Source organism: Marmota flaviventris, chromosome 14 (genome assembly GCF_047511675.1).
Source record: "Marmota flaviventris isolate mMarFla1 chromosome 14, mMarFla1.hap1, whole genome shotgun sequence".
Lineage (NCBI taxonomy): Eukaryota > Metazoa > Chordata > Mammalia > Rodentia > Sciuridae > Marmota > Marmota flaviventris.
This window is the reverse complement of record NC_092511.1, coordinates 34,736,618-34,753,151: the sequence shown is the minus strand read 5'-3', so window position 1 is coordinate 34,753,151 and position 16,534 is coordinate 34,736,618. Positions and strand designations below refer to the sequence as shown.

Sequence of the window (16,534 nt, the reverse complement as noted above, 5' to 3'; positions counted from 1 at the left end):
AGCAATACTGAAAACAACATTTAAAAAAAATACAGCTGATAAGACCCAAGGGTGCTGCCGTGAAAAGGGAACATATAAATACCAATGGACCCACGTGGTCACTGGACCAGGAGGCTAGTCTCATTAACACAATCATTAGTCACAGGCTGTTGTTACCTGGAGCGGGCATCATTATCTTATGCAAGTACTTGTGGCACATGTTGGCAAAAGTTTTATAATCTCCATAATGATGACTTAGCAAATATTTCATCTTTGGATGATATGCCATCTTTCTATTCTGAAATTGAAGACAAGTCTTTTTGGAGAGGAAATTAACTTAAAAATGAATACACAGGATATAAATAGGCAGATGAATAGACAGGTAAGTTGTAGCCAGGTATTCAAGGGACAGGACCGTATTCCTTTTCCTCCCCAGATCTTCATTCTAGTTCACTGTTCCCTCCTCTTAACCTTATCTAGTCTGTCAGAATGGGGGAAACTTGAGAAACGGATGGTTGGGGTGAGGCAGAAGAAGGCTTTTCTCTTCTAGGTCTTAAATGATACATTAAATAAGTTACTAAACCTTATAATTGAGAATCAAGACTCTTGTAGGTGACAGGTGTGTGATTACCTCACTAATAAATTTAATACCAAATTTCATCCTTATCAAAAATTCTCAAGTTTTACCTAGCAACAGGTGAAAGAAAAAATTTAAAGCCACAACAAGCAAAACTTTCCTCTAATTAGCATATTGAACATACATACATACCTTATCTTCTTGACTGCGAAAATAATACAACATCTTTCCTATAAGTGTACACCAGACTCTCTTGGAGTAGCCATGTTTTACCTGAAATCATATTTCATTGAATTACAACATAGTTCAGAGTGCTGTAAACTTTAAAGTATAGCTTATATATTCTATTTGAAGTTCTATATCCAGTTTGCCTACAATGTAAGTGATATTTCAACTGGACTGTCCAAATGCTGCTTAAAACTTACCTGTCACAGGAATAACATGACATGTTTGTTTTGGATCTCACCATTCAACACTGAATAAATGTTTATTATGTATCAAGTTTGATGCCTGGAACTGAGCGTTTAAAGGTGGATTTAAGAAAAGGTGCCAATTTCGTTATTGAGTATATTCCATGGTTTCCATATTTCATGGATTTCCAACAAACTCTATGGCTCTATACTTTAGCACCCTAGTGTTAGAATTAAGATTAAAATCTAAAGAATTCTAGAGATTTTTCCAAATGTAAAAAAATTCATTCATTCAAAATATCGATGCCTTCTCCCGAAGTAATCATACAAAATAAAAAAATAGCATTAAAAGTTAATTACTATACTGATTATCTCCTACATGTCAGGCACTGTATTAAGTGGCTAGGACAGATTTTGACAGGTCTTGACTTTGAATAGTCAGAGACTGGTCTCGGTCCTGGTGAAACAGATATGCACAAGACGGTCTTTTCCTATAAGGAGTTCACAGCCTTGTGAGAAAAACAGACAATTAAATCAGCAGTATACAATACGACTTCATCAAGAATACAAAGAGGTGCCATTTATATACAATTCTGTGGAAGACATTTTATCAAAATGTTATTGGGTATTGTAAGTTCATCATCATTTGGTGGCTTTAGGAAGGTCCTTGTTGTGGTTCTTCCTTGCTCTAGTCCTGCCCAGGTACAGGCCCTGAAGATCTTTACCAGACAGTCTAGGCTACATACTCCATCCTAGTAAATCATGAAGAACCCCATTCCCCCCAGTGGGTAAGACTGAGATAAAGCCCTGTCACCCCAGACCTAGAATGTGGTGTCCTGGTTGAGGTTGCCCTGGAATCCTACTCCCCTGGCAGCAGTCCTGCCAACCCAGCCCTGCCAACTTCCACCTGGAGGCTAGACCCTCCCCTGCAATATAAGAAACTAGCCAGTATACCCAAAGCCCATAATATTGTTGTCACTCTTGCCCAAGATGATAAGAATTAAGGGGAAAAATAAAGCAGGGAAGGAGAGAAACTTCAGGAAAAGGAGGGGAGTGTTATAATTTAAAACATGGGGACTGAGGATGTGGCTCTGTGGTAGAGTCTTGCCTAGCATGCATGAAGCCCTGGGTTTGATCTCCAGCATCACAAAAACAAGCAAACAAACAACAATAATTTTAAAAAACAATGGTGGTTGGAAGGGCCTCAGTGACACTGGTAAGGCCCTGAGGTGGGGGAGAGGAGCGATGTGGTCCTCTGAGGAAAGAACAGACGTGTCTGGTGAGAGATGTGCCTAGTGAGTCTAAGGAGCTGTAAGGAGGCCTGAGTGCCTCTGGCTCAGCGAGGAAAGGGAGAGGATATGGGGAAGGGGAAGGAACTGTACAATTTTGCAGGATCTTGCAGGAGTTTGTAATGATATATATTTAAATTGAGTAGGAATTTAAGTAGTAACTGTAATAATTCATTGAGAAGATATACAAAGTATATCAAAGAATACAAAGTTTCAGCACAATAGTAGAACAGTCACTATAGTAGGAAAGGCCAGGACTTGAAGCCTGAAGGACCAAGGCTTAAACTTCAGCTCTACCACATACTGGATGGATCCCCAGGCAACTGACTTAACCTCACAGTGTCTTTGTCATAACATGAGATTATCATACACCCCACTGGGCTGTTGTGATGACCAAAGGAGACAATGTAAATAAAGGATAATAGCAGTTACACAATAAATGCTTCCTTCCTCACTATGAATAAGAAGCAAAACACACATTTTCTTTTAAACCCACAAACCTAACCCGCCTTTGGGTTTTCAAAGCTATGGTTTAAACAAATAACTCCACCACTAACAGTTTGATGGGTTTAGAACATTGCTTGAGAAAAGCAAAACAAAACATAAAAATGTTTCATTGGTCAAGACATATTTCAGCTTAATTAAATTTAGAAACATATATTTACCCTGGCACTTTCAAATAGTATTATGGAGTGCTTTTTTCCTCTGTTTTTAAACAACCCCAGAAAGAAGTCTCCTCCAAACTGGAGTAAAACACATCTGGCTATAGACAGTGAACTTCTGAAATGAGTTATCTTTAAAATAGAACAGTGGCTATCTTTGGAGAACTGTAAATAAATGCAGACCCTTGCCAACTCATTGCAAAGGCTGTACCTCAAAAACTGTCTATCTGCACATGGAAATCTTATTATCTTAGAATTTCTTAAACTTCTGACTTAATCTGAAAACATTATAATAAACAAAGTATAACAAAAGAATCCTTATGAAGGTTTAAACGCAATCTCAGGGCTTAGATAAATAAGTGAAAGAATAATTTTTTACCTTGTATCCTTAACAGAGGTACTTCATATCAGTTCTGCTCAAATTTGAAGACAAATAGTACATAATATTCTTAAGAGTGTGATTGCCAACATAAGCACCCATGGTCTCCTATCTCCCTCTGTGTTCTCATCCTTGTAGCATTCCCTCCACAAATCCTGTCACCAGCCTTGCTGACTTCAATATCTAGGTGAAACTCTCATGATATTAACATCTAGCATCTTTTTTGAGCGTTAACCAAGTGCCAGGAACAATCTTGTAAAGGTTAATTTGAATAGTCAACTTGATTGGATTAAGAGGCTTATGGGTGTGTCAGTAAGGGTGTGTCTAGGAATGATTGGCATTCGGGATACACAACTGAATGGTGACCCTCCCTAAGTGTGGGCAGCACCATCCAATAGGATGATGGCTTGGATAGAATATAATTGTTGGAAGAAGAAGGAAGCAGCAGCTGATGCAAGCTCCATGTTGCTGCGATCTTCTGAGGATATTGGACACTTGGTTCTTCACTCTTCCAAATCGGACTCAGCCAGCGATTCTCCAGAAGCCTTGGGTCTCAGACTAGGGTAGCACCATTGATCCCTCTTGTTCTGGGGCTTCAGCCCCTTGGAGTGTGCAGCTACTCGTGGTCCATCTCTCTGGCCTGCAGATGGCCACTGTGACTATCTAGCTTTTGCTCCGGTAAACAAACCTAATAAGTCCCTTTTTTATAACCATACTTCCTGTTGATTCTGTTCCTCTAGAGAACCCTAATACAACCTGATTGTGCCAGGTACTATCTGAATGTACTTTACCTGTTCAAAAAAATTATTTAATCCTCCCAAAACAGTGTGAGGTGGACACTATTATTATCCCCATTTACTGATGGGGATGCTAAGGCACAGGGCCTGTGAGGAACTTGTTCAAGGTCACATGAGTGGCCAAGGAGTTGTGCACAGGCAGACTGGCTCTGAAGCCCCTGCCCAACTTCTGCCATTCCATCTCCACATCCTTGATCTCTTTATTTCCATAACCTTTGCCATCCCTCCCTTTTTGCCCCCATCCCTGCGCCTCACCTGGTTACCCATGACCCCCACTGTGAACAGCTCCACTTCTGCAGTTTACATTCTGCTCCCTGATCACAGCCTCCTCCGCCTCCCTCTCTCTTACTCACACCACTGCTACTTCATAACCTCATTCATCTGATCTTTCTCTTTTATTACAGCTTCTCACTTCCTTCCTGGCTGCTCTTCCTTCTCTACCAACTTGGGATTCCATGTTTGATCACAAACAATTCTTGATTTAAGACCTGTGATTAAATTGCATTCTATGCTTGTAACAAATCCACCCAACAAAACTTGATCTCCATTTGCCTTTAAATAATTCAGTGCAGAATGTGGGAAGACAGCCGAGTGCAGTGGTTCACATCTGCAATCCCAGTGGCTCGTAGGCTGAGGCAGGAGAATCTCAAGCTCAACGGCAGCCTCAGCAAGGCTTAAGCCTCAGCGAGACTCTGTCTCTAAATAAAATATTAAAAAGGGCTGGGATGTGGCTCAGTGGTTAAGCGTCCCCAGGTTTAATAAACAAACAAAAAGAATGTGGGAGAAGAGGGAAGGTTACAAGGGATTCTATGACATGATATCATATTAACCACAGTTAGTAACTGTTGAAACAGGATGATGACTATGTGAGGAGTCATTATACTGTTTTACTTTCACTTGTTTTAAAATTCTCATAATACAATGTTGATTTCAAATCATCCCATCTTAAAAATGCCTCTCCTGACCTCTTGGTCCCTCCAGCTTTAAAGGATCTCCAGACTCAAATATTGCACCTACTCATCTCCCATTTTCCCTCCAACCCACTGTAATGTGCTTTCTTCCCTGAGCACTCCACATGTGACACTGAGATCACTCCTGGCCAAATGTTCCACTCCCTGGCCTTTGCGATGCTCACTCTCAGGGTCTTTCATGCATCCCCTTGTGTGCCATTAACTTTTAGAAACCCAAGTGTTCCCTTTTTAGCCCTGTGCTCTGCACACTCGGCACATTTTTCCTGGCTGATTTCTCTCACTTTCATGGTTTCAGCTGTGACACAAATGCTGCCGAGTCCCCAGTTCCTTCCCTTCAGTCCAGCCCTCTCCTCTGATGTAAACCGGTGTTCTGCTGCCTGCTGGGCTTCTTAGCTAATGCGTCTGTACAAGATCTAAATATTGACATGTTTCAACATAACCTTTCCATTGTCCTAAAACTGCTCCTCTTTCTGGCACCATCTTTCACCCAGCATCTTTATTTCATCTACTTACTAACCCCCAATTCAATCAAACTGAAGATTTTACCTCCCACCATTATCAAAATTTATCCTCTCCTCTCTTTCCTCATGACCCCTTCAGAGCACCCTCTTCTTCATGTCAACACTCCTCCTGTTCTTAGAATCTCCACTTTGCCTCCCACAAATTAGCCTTTCTCTCAGCAGAGTAATCTGTTAACAATAGGAATATGTCCACGCCCCTATTAAAAATCCTGAAGGGTTCCACAGATCCTCTAGGAGGAAGAGACCAAAGCACTTCAGACAAAAGCGGCTCTCCACAACAGGGCCCCTCTGGCTTTTGTCCAAAGGACTTGTAGTGTAGGTGGCGCTACTTCAAGAGTTCATTCAAGCTGCCTCCTGGCCCAGGGAACCTTCCCTGCCATGTCATTTGATGTAACTAATTTCCACTCTTCCTTAAATACTCGGTACAGGCACATCTCTGAGAAGTCATTTCTCTGTGACCTTCATGATACAATCCAATAACTGTGATTTTTCACATATTGTAAATATGTTTCCGTTCCTCTCTTTCCCATTAGATCGAGAAGCTATCTGAGGAATGGGAAAGTGGCATATTCATTTTAATAACTTCCAGCCTATTGTGTTGTGTGTGGTAACTGCTCAACAATTTTTTGTGTGATTTAAAGAAACAAATCTGCATATAGAAAATATTTTTAAGCATTAAAATAAAAATCATGTGAGAGAATTTCCAGAATCAAATCAATCAAGTTCTTAATACCTAGCTGTGTATTTCTGTACTTAATAATAACAATATGACCACCTGAAAAACCTTCCTTCCCTCTAAGTATTCAAATGCTGTTCTACAGTATCTCAAACTGTAGTCTGAATGTCGGTTTGGAGCAAGTTACTTAGAATAACTGAGGGAACTTTTTCCCTTTGAAGGTGAAAACAAAGTTGGGGGATGGAAGGGGGGTGTGGACAAGTCCTCACAAGTGGTAGGAAGAAATCTCGTAAGCATCCTGTCTATAAACCTTGATGGTTCCATCACTGATAACACATCAACCTAAATTCATCCAAAATGCAACCATGGAATGGGAAACAGAATTGCAGAAGTGTAACAGGAGCAGAAACAGACAATGCCATGCTGATAAAGTGAAAGGAACCAAGCAAACAAACAAAATAAACGTGGGGAAAATAACAGACCCTTACTATGGAGTCCTACTAAACTCAGGATGTGATAGAGAAATAAGAGGAAAGCTCATTGTTATGAGTTGTAGTAAGAATGTGGCTTAAAGTGGCACTGTGTTCCTTGGAAAAAAGTGTATTTGCACAATATTAGGGAGTTCCATGTCCCATCAGTAAATGAGAAAACATTTTTATAGAAATGTAATATTTTGGAAAAAAACATAGTACATCTCTTGCTGGGCACAGTGGCACATGCCTGTAATCCCAGTGGCTTGGGAGGCTGTGGCAGGAGGATTGCCAGTCCGAAGCCAGCTTCAGCAAAAAGCAAGGCGCTAAGAAACTCAGTGAGACCCTGTCTCTAAATAAAATACAAAATAGGGCTGGGCATGTGGCTCAGTGGTTGAGTGCCTCTGAGTTTAATCCCTGGTACCCCACCCCACCCCAAAATAGTGCATCTCTTTGTTAAATGCACTGGTGAATTATTTCTTTCACTACAGTTAGTCAGTCTGTAAATATTTCTGAGTAGCACCCACCTACATTCCCACATTATTATTAGATATAAATTACATGATAGTATAGCTCCTTAACCTCTAAATTTTTTCACCTCTTACACAATCATAGCACATAAGTGATGACTGATTATGTGTGTGCAAATGTTTTATTGCATTTTCCCAAAAGCAACCAATAGGATTTCTTAAAATTTTATGATGATATTAAGTGATCTTATCCTTTAGAATATTTACCCCATCCTGTAGTCCTCCATGTAGAGAATCACATTTCTATATTCTAGCAATTCACTGTGATTTCTAACAGACCAGTGGTATCATTGTATTGTGCACTTTGCCGGACCTTTTTAAAAAAATTATTATTATCATCATTTGGCAAGAGTGAAAGGAGTAGGATTTATATAAGTGAGAAGAAAAGAGAACTTCCACAAGGTGAATGGGGAACTGATAGCAAGTTTTCCACTTAAATAGTCTAGGGGCTTATATACCTTTTGGGTAGGGCAGTGATGAAAATTCATGCTAAAGAGACACTGGAAAAATGTTAAGGCTATTGGCTTGGTCCACAACCCTGCAATGAGCTATGTCCTTTAGTCCCTGAGTTTGAACTTTCCTGTAATCTTCATTTGGGTCCAACTCCATGTCCATTTTCCTGCTGTTCCAGAGCAAAGGAGTTGTCTGGGATGTTTGCCAAACCATTTGTGAGACTTTAATAAACGTAGTATACTTGCTGACTACCCCAGAGGTCTGACTAACTGTAGTGAAAGAAATAATTCACCAGTGCAAGAAATTTTCAATTTGAATTTAACACATAGAACGATTTTTAATTTCATAGCAATTGATAGTCCTAAGAGCATAGCTAATTTGGAACTAACAATCTAGTATAAAAGGAAAAATAGTACTTGTATCCAGTAAATGTCTGAAATAAAATAATACTTAAACTTCAATATTTATTCATTTTTTAAAAATTAGAAAACAATTAAGCAAAAATATTATAAAATTACACAGAAATAACCAATATACCTTGGTATATTTCCCTCAGAAAATTTTCTTTCTTTTTTTTAATATCTTTTATTTTATTCATTTATTTTATGTGGTGCTTAAGTTCAAACCCAGTGCCTCATGCATGTGAGGCAAGCGCTGTACCACTAAGCTACAATCCCAGCCCTCCCTCAGCCAATTTTCTATGAATACATAAAATAAAAATGGAATAAGAATATAATAATTGCACTCTACTTACCATCTAACAATATATCACAGTATATTTCTATAGCATTAAATATTCTTCTGCCACATATAAAAGGCTACACAGAAAAAGCACTATGATTATATAAACATTTCTTTAAGCTATTCTCTACCCTACATCTAAGATGATCCCTATGTTTCCTTATTATAAACCATGCTGTGAAATGAATCTTTCTGGAATACTAAAAGTGTTCTAAATATTTAATGGGGTGACAGTAACTATCTTTCAAAATTCATCAAACACCATACTTGATATCTGTGCATTTCAGAGTAAGTATGTTTATTTACCTCATTTAAAAAAATCTTTATACTTAATTAAATCCTTTGTAAATTAAGATTATTTCCTAAGGATAAATTTCATAGAAAATTTATACTAATTTTAAACTGGGAAATTTATAAACTAAGAAACTTATCCTTTCAAAGGACATGTTTTTAAAATATTTGATATTCACTCATTCATTTGTTCATCCAAAAATACATACTGAGTTTATAACTGGGCTCAAACATTGCCAAATTATTGTATAGAGTAATATAATACTCTCATTAGTAGATCTCTTAAAGTGTGCCAATATTGGGTTTCAAAAATTTTAAAAAATGTTTTTGGGCTGGGGATATAGCACAGTTGGTAGAGTGCTTGCCTGGCATGCACAAGGCCCTGGGTTCAATCCCCAGCAACACACACATACACACACACACACACACACAAATAGAATAAGGCAGGTGTGGTGGTGCATGCCTATAATCCCAGCGGCTTGGGAGGCTGAGGCAGGAGGATCACCAGTTCAAAGCCAGCCTCAGCAAAAGCAAGGTACTAAGCAACTCAGTGAGACCCTGTCTCTGAATAAAATATAAAATAGGGCTGGGGATGTGGCTTAGTGGTCAAGTGCCCCTGAGTTCAATCCCCAGTATCAATAATAATAATAATAATAATAATAATAATAATAATAATAATAAAATGTCTTTCCTCCTCTCAATGGGTACAGTTGAGAGGAAAAGACTTTAGGATTTTTTTCTTTTTGTTCTAAAACATAAATAACATAGATCTCATAATATATTTAAAAGTTTTTCTTCTCAAATTTAAAAATGATATCTATTATTTTAATCTATGCTTTTAATAAAAAATGATTGGTGAGAATAAAATGTTTTTTTTTTTTTTCTGATCGATATGATCAATAAGATAGTTTGCATTTATTTGTCTCTACTATTTCAACTTCTCTCCCTTGGTCCCCCCTCACCTCCCCCTCATCCTTCACCTACTGATCAGAAAAAAACCTTGTTAAATATTTAGGATATTAACGAGCTTTCACACCTTTTAAATACCTTTTCAAAGTTTTTCATCTATCTTTTAGAAATTGTGCTTGTAGAATTTTTAATAGCACATGTATATTTTTATGTATTGTAGTCAAATTTTCATTTGTCATCTTTCTGGTTTTTGTTGTGGGCATCAAACTTCAAACACACTCCCCCCCCCCAATACAATATAAACATTTGATACTCATATTCCCTGACACCCACTTTTCCTGATTTGCAGGGCAAATCCACTTAGTAGCCTAAGACATTGCTATGCACACAAGGTTCCTACCTTCGTGAGTAATCCCTTCATTGTTGGTTTGCCCTCGGGCTGCAGGAAAAGTGGGTTAGCAGCTTGGATCCGAAGAACATTCTGTAACACTTTAATCCATTCTTCCAATATGTTGGGAGAATCTGCAGTCAGATAGTATGTGTGTTTTTCAGTGGTCAACTAGAATGGGATGAGAAAGCAGTAGGAAAGGCAACTGTGAAGATTTAGGATTATTAGCATGTCCTTGTCCATTCTTCAAACATCATTTACTTTACATGGAAGCAAACATGCAAAACCTTGGATCTTAGGTTCCAAACAATTATGTATAATACTTAACCACTTTTGAGAATTATAATAATTAAATTTTTGTTGAAATATTTCTACACTTCGGTTTACTTTAAAAGTTTTCATAATATTAAATTTGGGGATCATGATTTTACATTTTCACCCATCCCATTTTTGTTTTTTTCCCTTAAATGTGCCAAGGTGCCTGGTTGTTGAAATGAGGATCAGAATGACTGGAGATGTTGTTAAATACAGAGAAATGAGGAAGACACCTATAAATAAAACAAGAAGACCTTGCATACAAGAAGAGAAATTCTTGGAAATAACATTTGATCAGATATTATGAACTCACAATTTTCCAGTCTCAAATTAATCACATTGTAAATTTTCCAAGTATTTCAGAAGTTTACAAATGATTTGTAACAGCCATGCTCTAAGACAAAGGTTTCCCTAATTCTCCCTTCTAAATCTCTGAGTAGTTCTCAGTCCACTGGAAACATTGATAATGTACCTTTCTGGAAAATGTTGTCTTCCACCCTCCGAAGGAGCAAGATGAGAAAATAATGGTTATTGAAAGCATTTCAGGAATAGTGAATTTAAATTGCATATACCAGACTATCTCAAAAGCCTATGTTTTAAATTGAACAGATTTAAGACAAGACTGGCCTTATGTGTAGGTAAAATGGGCAGCTAATACCTCTCTGGTGTGACTAGGAAGGACAGCCCCTCTGTTCACCAACCGTTAAGTTGTTATAAACCATATATGTGTTATAGCAAGTTCATGGAAGAACTGTCATTGTCTAATTCTATACTAAAATACAGATACTCCTGAATTTAATCATATAATGTATTACTAACATCTTCTTGGGAATTCATTTATCAGCTAACCCTTCCTAAAATAGCTTGACATATTAAGAGCTAAAAATACCTGGGACATTAAATTGAGGAAAGAAGAGTGTAAAGAAAGAAAAGGTAAAGAAAGTATAGTGGGAGTTACCCAACAGAAATTTAGCTTACATTACCACATTAACTAAAAAGTCTTACAGTGTTAATATACCTTTGAGGCATCAAACTCCAAAGTGAATAAGAAACAGTTAATAATCCAATCTCCTTTCCACTAGCTTGGATCATTGAGAATTGAATTTTGCATGATATATATATATATATTAAAAAAAAAAAGTTTAAAAAGTACCTGAACTGTTTGTTTGTTGTCTCCTCTTAAAATACTGCAGGAAGCACTAAGTTCAATATGGCCCTGGGGTTTTCTAATTACATCACTCTATATGAAAGGAAGAAAACCAAATGAACAAAGATGAATAGTAATAGTCATAATAAGAAATGCTTTGCATCATTAATCACATTACACGAAGAACATTTTAATTTATAGTTTGAGGAATTCAGTTCTGAACAGCAAGGATTTTCTACTCACTGGAGATTTGTAGTAAAGTAATTCTCCACCTTTGAGAACGAACCACCTCCGCTTCCAAGTCTTGACCTTACCACTCATTTTTAGTAAATAGCCAGATTTTTCCAGTGGTTCCTAATTTTAAGAAATTTTTTAAAATTTTAAGTTTCCTTTTGGAAGCTCAAACTGATTCATTAATTTTTTAAAAGTCTGATTCAGGGCTTACATTTTTCCCATTATCACTGGAAGTCGAGCAGGTTTTAGGGAGCTTCTGCTCGGGCTGTAGGCACTCTGTGTCTGCAGAGTAGGCGTCGGGGGGAATGGCATAGTCATTTTCAGAAGCCACAGAGGAGACAGACACTCCTGGAAGATCAAGGAAATACATCAAGTCAGCATTTAATACAGGGGAGGTCCAAATGCTGGTTGTGAGAGTTTCTGAATCATAAACCTCCTCATACTACATTTATTCTCATTCCTTTGGCCATTAAAAACTTTTAAAGCTGAAAACAACTAAGGGATAGGGACCATCAAGCAAATTTCTAAGGAAGTCATAGAAATGCAAATAATATTTTGTTGTGATGACAACCTCGGCTAATTATAATAAATAAAATATGTGCAATAGTCTACTAACTTGGCTTTCCCCTCACCTCGCTTCATGGCTCGGGGGCTCCCAGGCCCACTCCGGTTGCGCAAGTCCGACTCTGATGTCTGCGAGCTGGATCTGGAGCCGTCCTCTTCCTCAGAGCCAGAGGAATCGTCCAGGAAAGGGCTGCTACTTATTTGGGTGGCCTTCTAAAGAAAAGCAGAACAGCCTCCCTGTATCCATCTCTAAAGTTATTATTATTATTTTTTTAGACAAAGAATGTTTTATAGGAAGAAGTCATGGAATATGGGTTTTTTTTTTGAAGGATTACAAGAACATATTTTGCCAGTATGAAAGTCATGTTGTCCAACCTCAAATTCTAATTATCAAGGCATTTGTCAATTATAGAAAACTTCTGAAAACATAAGGTTATCAATATCTGACAGTCCTCATTTTTAATTGGATACTTTTGGCAAGGAAGGGACTCTGGCACTGAAAAAAAAAATCTTTCTAAATTAGGAGTTCCCATTACATCATTAATAATATGTTCCCTTTAAACAATTAACATCCTGGGGTTGTGTGTTTGTGTGTGTGTGTGTGTGTGTGTATCACATGAAATTGGATGAAGACCTCTAATGCTCTGAGAATAAATATCTTCTCCAGACTTTTCCTTTTCTTCTTCTTTTTTAATGATAAATTAATGTGAACTTCTAAGACCCTTCTACAAAGGGGTAATCTGTGTAGAATGGAATGGAATCTGGAACTTGAACAATTTTCCCAATGCATCATGAAGAGAACCATGTGTTTAACAGTAACAAGGATGAGTTACCCCTTTCAAAGTTGTATACACTGGGGTTGTCATATTCTTGTATATCAGAGATGTATAAAGTCCTGATGTGGTATAGGACAGCATGGTGGCAGAATCTGAAACAAAAAAACAATGTCATTTTCTTTTTTAAACAAAAACTTCTAACAAACACATTGACCTATTTGTTATGAATGGATTAGCATCATTTCCAATTAAAGAGAAATTGGATTAACACATGTGATTATTAATTATGTAGTCTGTTACGAATCATGGCATTTACAGTTTTATAGACACCCCTTTTTCACATGGCTCATTATTTCCTCATGTATGCTAATTCCCCAGAGAGACTATAAGTTCTTTGAGAGCAAGAATCGTGGCTTTCATTTCTTCAGCATCTCCATGCGTGCTTAGCTCAGGCTGCACAGAACAAGGTAAGACAACTACCAACTGGCAGACTCGGTGGAAGGACCTATGAAGATGTTCTCTAACTATTCACAACCCTGTTATTGACCTGGTATAAAAGCATCATCATTCTTAAGCCTTTATCAGGTGAATCTAATGTTGAAAGGTTAGAATATGATTTCTTGGTAAGAACAGAAGATAGTTGAAATGAAACAGAATATCAGTGGTTACCTCTAAGACATGGATAAGTGGTAGAACTGGGAGGACTGATAGAAGAAACTATGGAAAATTTCTCTTTATATTCCACATGGTTCTATGTCATTTGGTTTCATTCATTCATTTATAATGGGCATGCATTAACTCTATAATAATTTTAAGAAGGAAGGGAAAGAAGAAGGGAGGAAGGAGAGAAAAGACACAGAGGCCAACATTTTTACAACTTTGATTTTGAATGGCTGAAATGCCAGTTTCTCCACTTTAGTCTCTGAAGCATTTCTACATCAGAGGTACTTTCCACATCAGATTTGAATGTTTTGGGATTTCTATATTAAGTAAGATGAATTTTAATTTTAAAACATAAGTCAGCAACCTTTGAAATCATCTTCTCAAAGTTTAAATAATTTGATTTATTTTTAGATAACATTAGACATTTGGGAAGTTGTTGGCTATGAAATAGCAATACAAAATCACAAACTTTAAAAAGAACTTCTTTTTTTTTTTTTTTAAATATTAGAAAGTTGCATCCATCAATGTTTTTTTTTTTTTTAAGAGAGAGAGAATGAATGAGAATTTCAATATTTATTTTTCAGTTTTTGGCGGATACAACATCTTTGTATGTGGTGCTGAGGATTGAACCCGGGCAGCACGCATGCCAGGCGAGCGCACTACCGCTTGAGCCACATCCCCAGCCCTAAAAAGAACTTCTTTATTGTGGTAAAAAAGCACATCAAATAAAACTTACCATCTTAATCATTTTTAATATTTATTTTTTAGTTGTAGTTGGACACAATACCTTTAGTTTATTTATTCATTTTTATGTGGTGCTGAGGATTGAACCCAGAGCTTTGCACATGCTCGGCGAACGCGAGCCACAATGTCACCCTCCCCATCTTAACCATTTTTAAGTGCACTATAGTGTGAAGTATATTCACATTCACTCTAGAACTTCTTCATCTTACAAATCTGAAATTCTAAAACCATCAAACCACAAATCTACTTTCCCCACCCCTCCTAGCCCTTGGTAACCACCATTCCACACTAGCTAACTCCCTAGAGTGAAATCTTACAGTATCCACCTTTCTGCACCTGTCTCATGTGTTTGTATTGCGCTATCAATCATTTAGCATGACATCCTCAAGGCTCACCCATGTTATAGCATGCAAAAGCACTTACTTTTATTAACATTTTCCATATTGAACGCCTCAGACATTCGAATGCCTGATTTGGCTACAGCATAAATTCTGCTTTCCTAATGTAAAGAAAGAGATTTGAATAGGATGTTTAAAAAGAAGAAATGATTACTTTCAATATATATGTTTTTCATTGGTTGTTAAAATTCACTAGAAGACAGAATTATTATAGAACTTAGTACCAATAAAACAGGCCACAGTGAATAGTAATGTAGATATTTGTTACCATCTCTTTGTTATTCCATTATTAGTTCCCAAATTTTTGCTTGATATTTTAAATTCTTTTGAAGATACAGGGAGCAAATAAGAGAAGTTTATTCATCATTATAGGTAAACACCATCTCTAATAGTCTACCATTTTAGAAAATGGGTAAATTTTTAAAAGGAAAAATCTTGAATGGCCATAATACGAAACAGAAACTATTCACAATCATTGATTACACATAAACACATTCTTTATTATTCTATCATTCTGGAACATGGTGAAAGAAAGAAAAAATCTTGAAGTCAGAAAGCATAGCTAGGGGAGGATTAAATGCCATCATCTTCTTACTTCAACATACATTTCAATCAAGTAGAAAAATACCTGAGGTCAAGTAATGAAAATTGCAATGGAATTAATAACATTACCTTGTTCTAAAAGTTGGTTATTTTGTTTTCTCCTCTTCTCTAAGAGAGATCTCTAGACTTGCTACCAAAAAGGTTATTAGCCCTGCTCCTGTGAGAAAAAAGACCCCAGGTGGCTGCTAATGCATGGATCACCACATTCTGAATTTTGTAATGCATCTAATTTGGACCCATTTGGCTGGGCCACCATCTAGCAGGTAACCAATGCCTCCTGCAAGTGGCTCAAGAGGAAACTGGCATAAGATCGCTGATCTTTAGGAGCACTTTTGATTGAAGAGCAGCTGACTTAACGAATCTAAGCCAGTTACGGAGACTAACAGCAAAACAGGCAGGTCAGAAAGACAGATAAGGCACTAAACAGGAGACGGGAGGCAGTAAGAGGCCACAGGAGAGTGGGAGAGAGTAGGTAAGCAGGAAGAAAAGTGGAAAGAGAATCACTGCGGATGAGAGGACAGGCTGAGCCGCTGCAGAGAGGGCAAACGGCTGGCACTTCCTTTTAGGGCGTTGACTATCAGAGGGGCTGCTGAATCACAGGTTGTCCTACCAGAGTGACCACTGCATTTTGAATGATATTCAATTCACTAGGGATAGGGATTGCCTTAAAATGAACTCTTACAGAGACAACTAGAACACATCTTTTCCTTGAAGCCTGAAAATACCTGAGAAACAGAAATTAAATCTCAAACTTAGCCAGTCTGTTGAAAGGCTTTTGAAAGGCAATGCTATTCTCCCCATCCCCCCAGGACTGAATGAATAGCTTCAAAGAGGAGGGGATGGGAGAAGGGCAAAAATGTAGTAAAATGGTTTGCCAAATAAAACAAACTTGAAAGACTAACCTAAATGCCTGAAAATCTCCGTGGCAAAATTTCAATTTCTGACTACCTAAAGGGCAACATAACTGGCATTCCAGAGATGACATGCTGTTAACATCTACTCTTTTGGTGCCATCCAGAATTTAGTAATATACTACAGAATGTTTCA

At 37.5% G+C, this 16,534-nt stretch overlaps 1 protein-coding gene across 3 annotated transcripts in view; it reads right to left on the bottom strand.

The window, feature by feature from the left end:
* The window catches only part of Plekhh2 (pleckstrin homology, MyTH4 and FERM domain containing H2), a 116,091-nt gene that overhangs the window by 38,806 nt on the left and 60,751 nt on the right, over window positions 1-16,534 (bottom strand). For all 3 annotated transcript variants that reach the window (XM_027934557.2, XM_071601233.1, XM_071601232.1), the window contains exons 9-16: window positions 14,910-14,985; window positions 13,137-13,231; window positions 12,372-12,516; window positions 11,951-12,087; window positions 11,749-11,859; window positions 11,512-11,598; window positions 10,056-10,214; window positions 749-829 (exon numbers count right to left, since the gene is read on the bottom strand). In XM_027934557.2, the coding sequence (XP_027790358.1) occupies window positions 749-829; window positions 10,056-10,214; window positions 11,512-11,598; window positions 11,749-11,859; window positions 11,951-12,087; window positions 12,372-12,516; window positions 13,137-13,231; window positions 14,910-14,985 (891 nt within the window). The remainder of the gene's footprint in view (window positions 1-748; window positions 830-10,055; window positions 10,215-11,511; window positions 11,599-11,748; window positions 11,860-11,950; window positions 12,088-12,371; window positions 12,517-13,136; window positions 13,232-14,909; window positions 14,986-16,534) is intronic.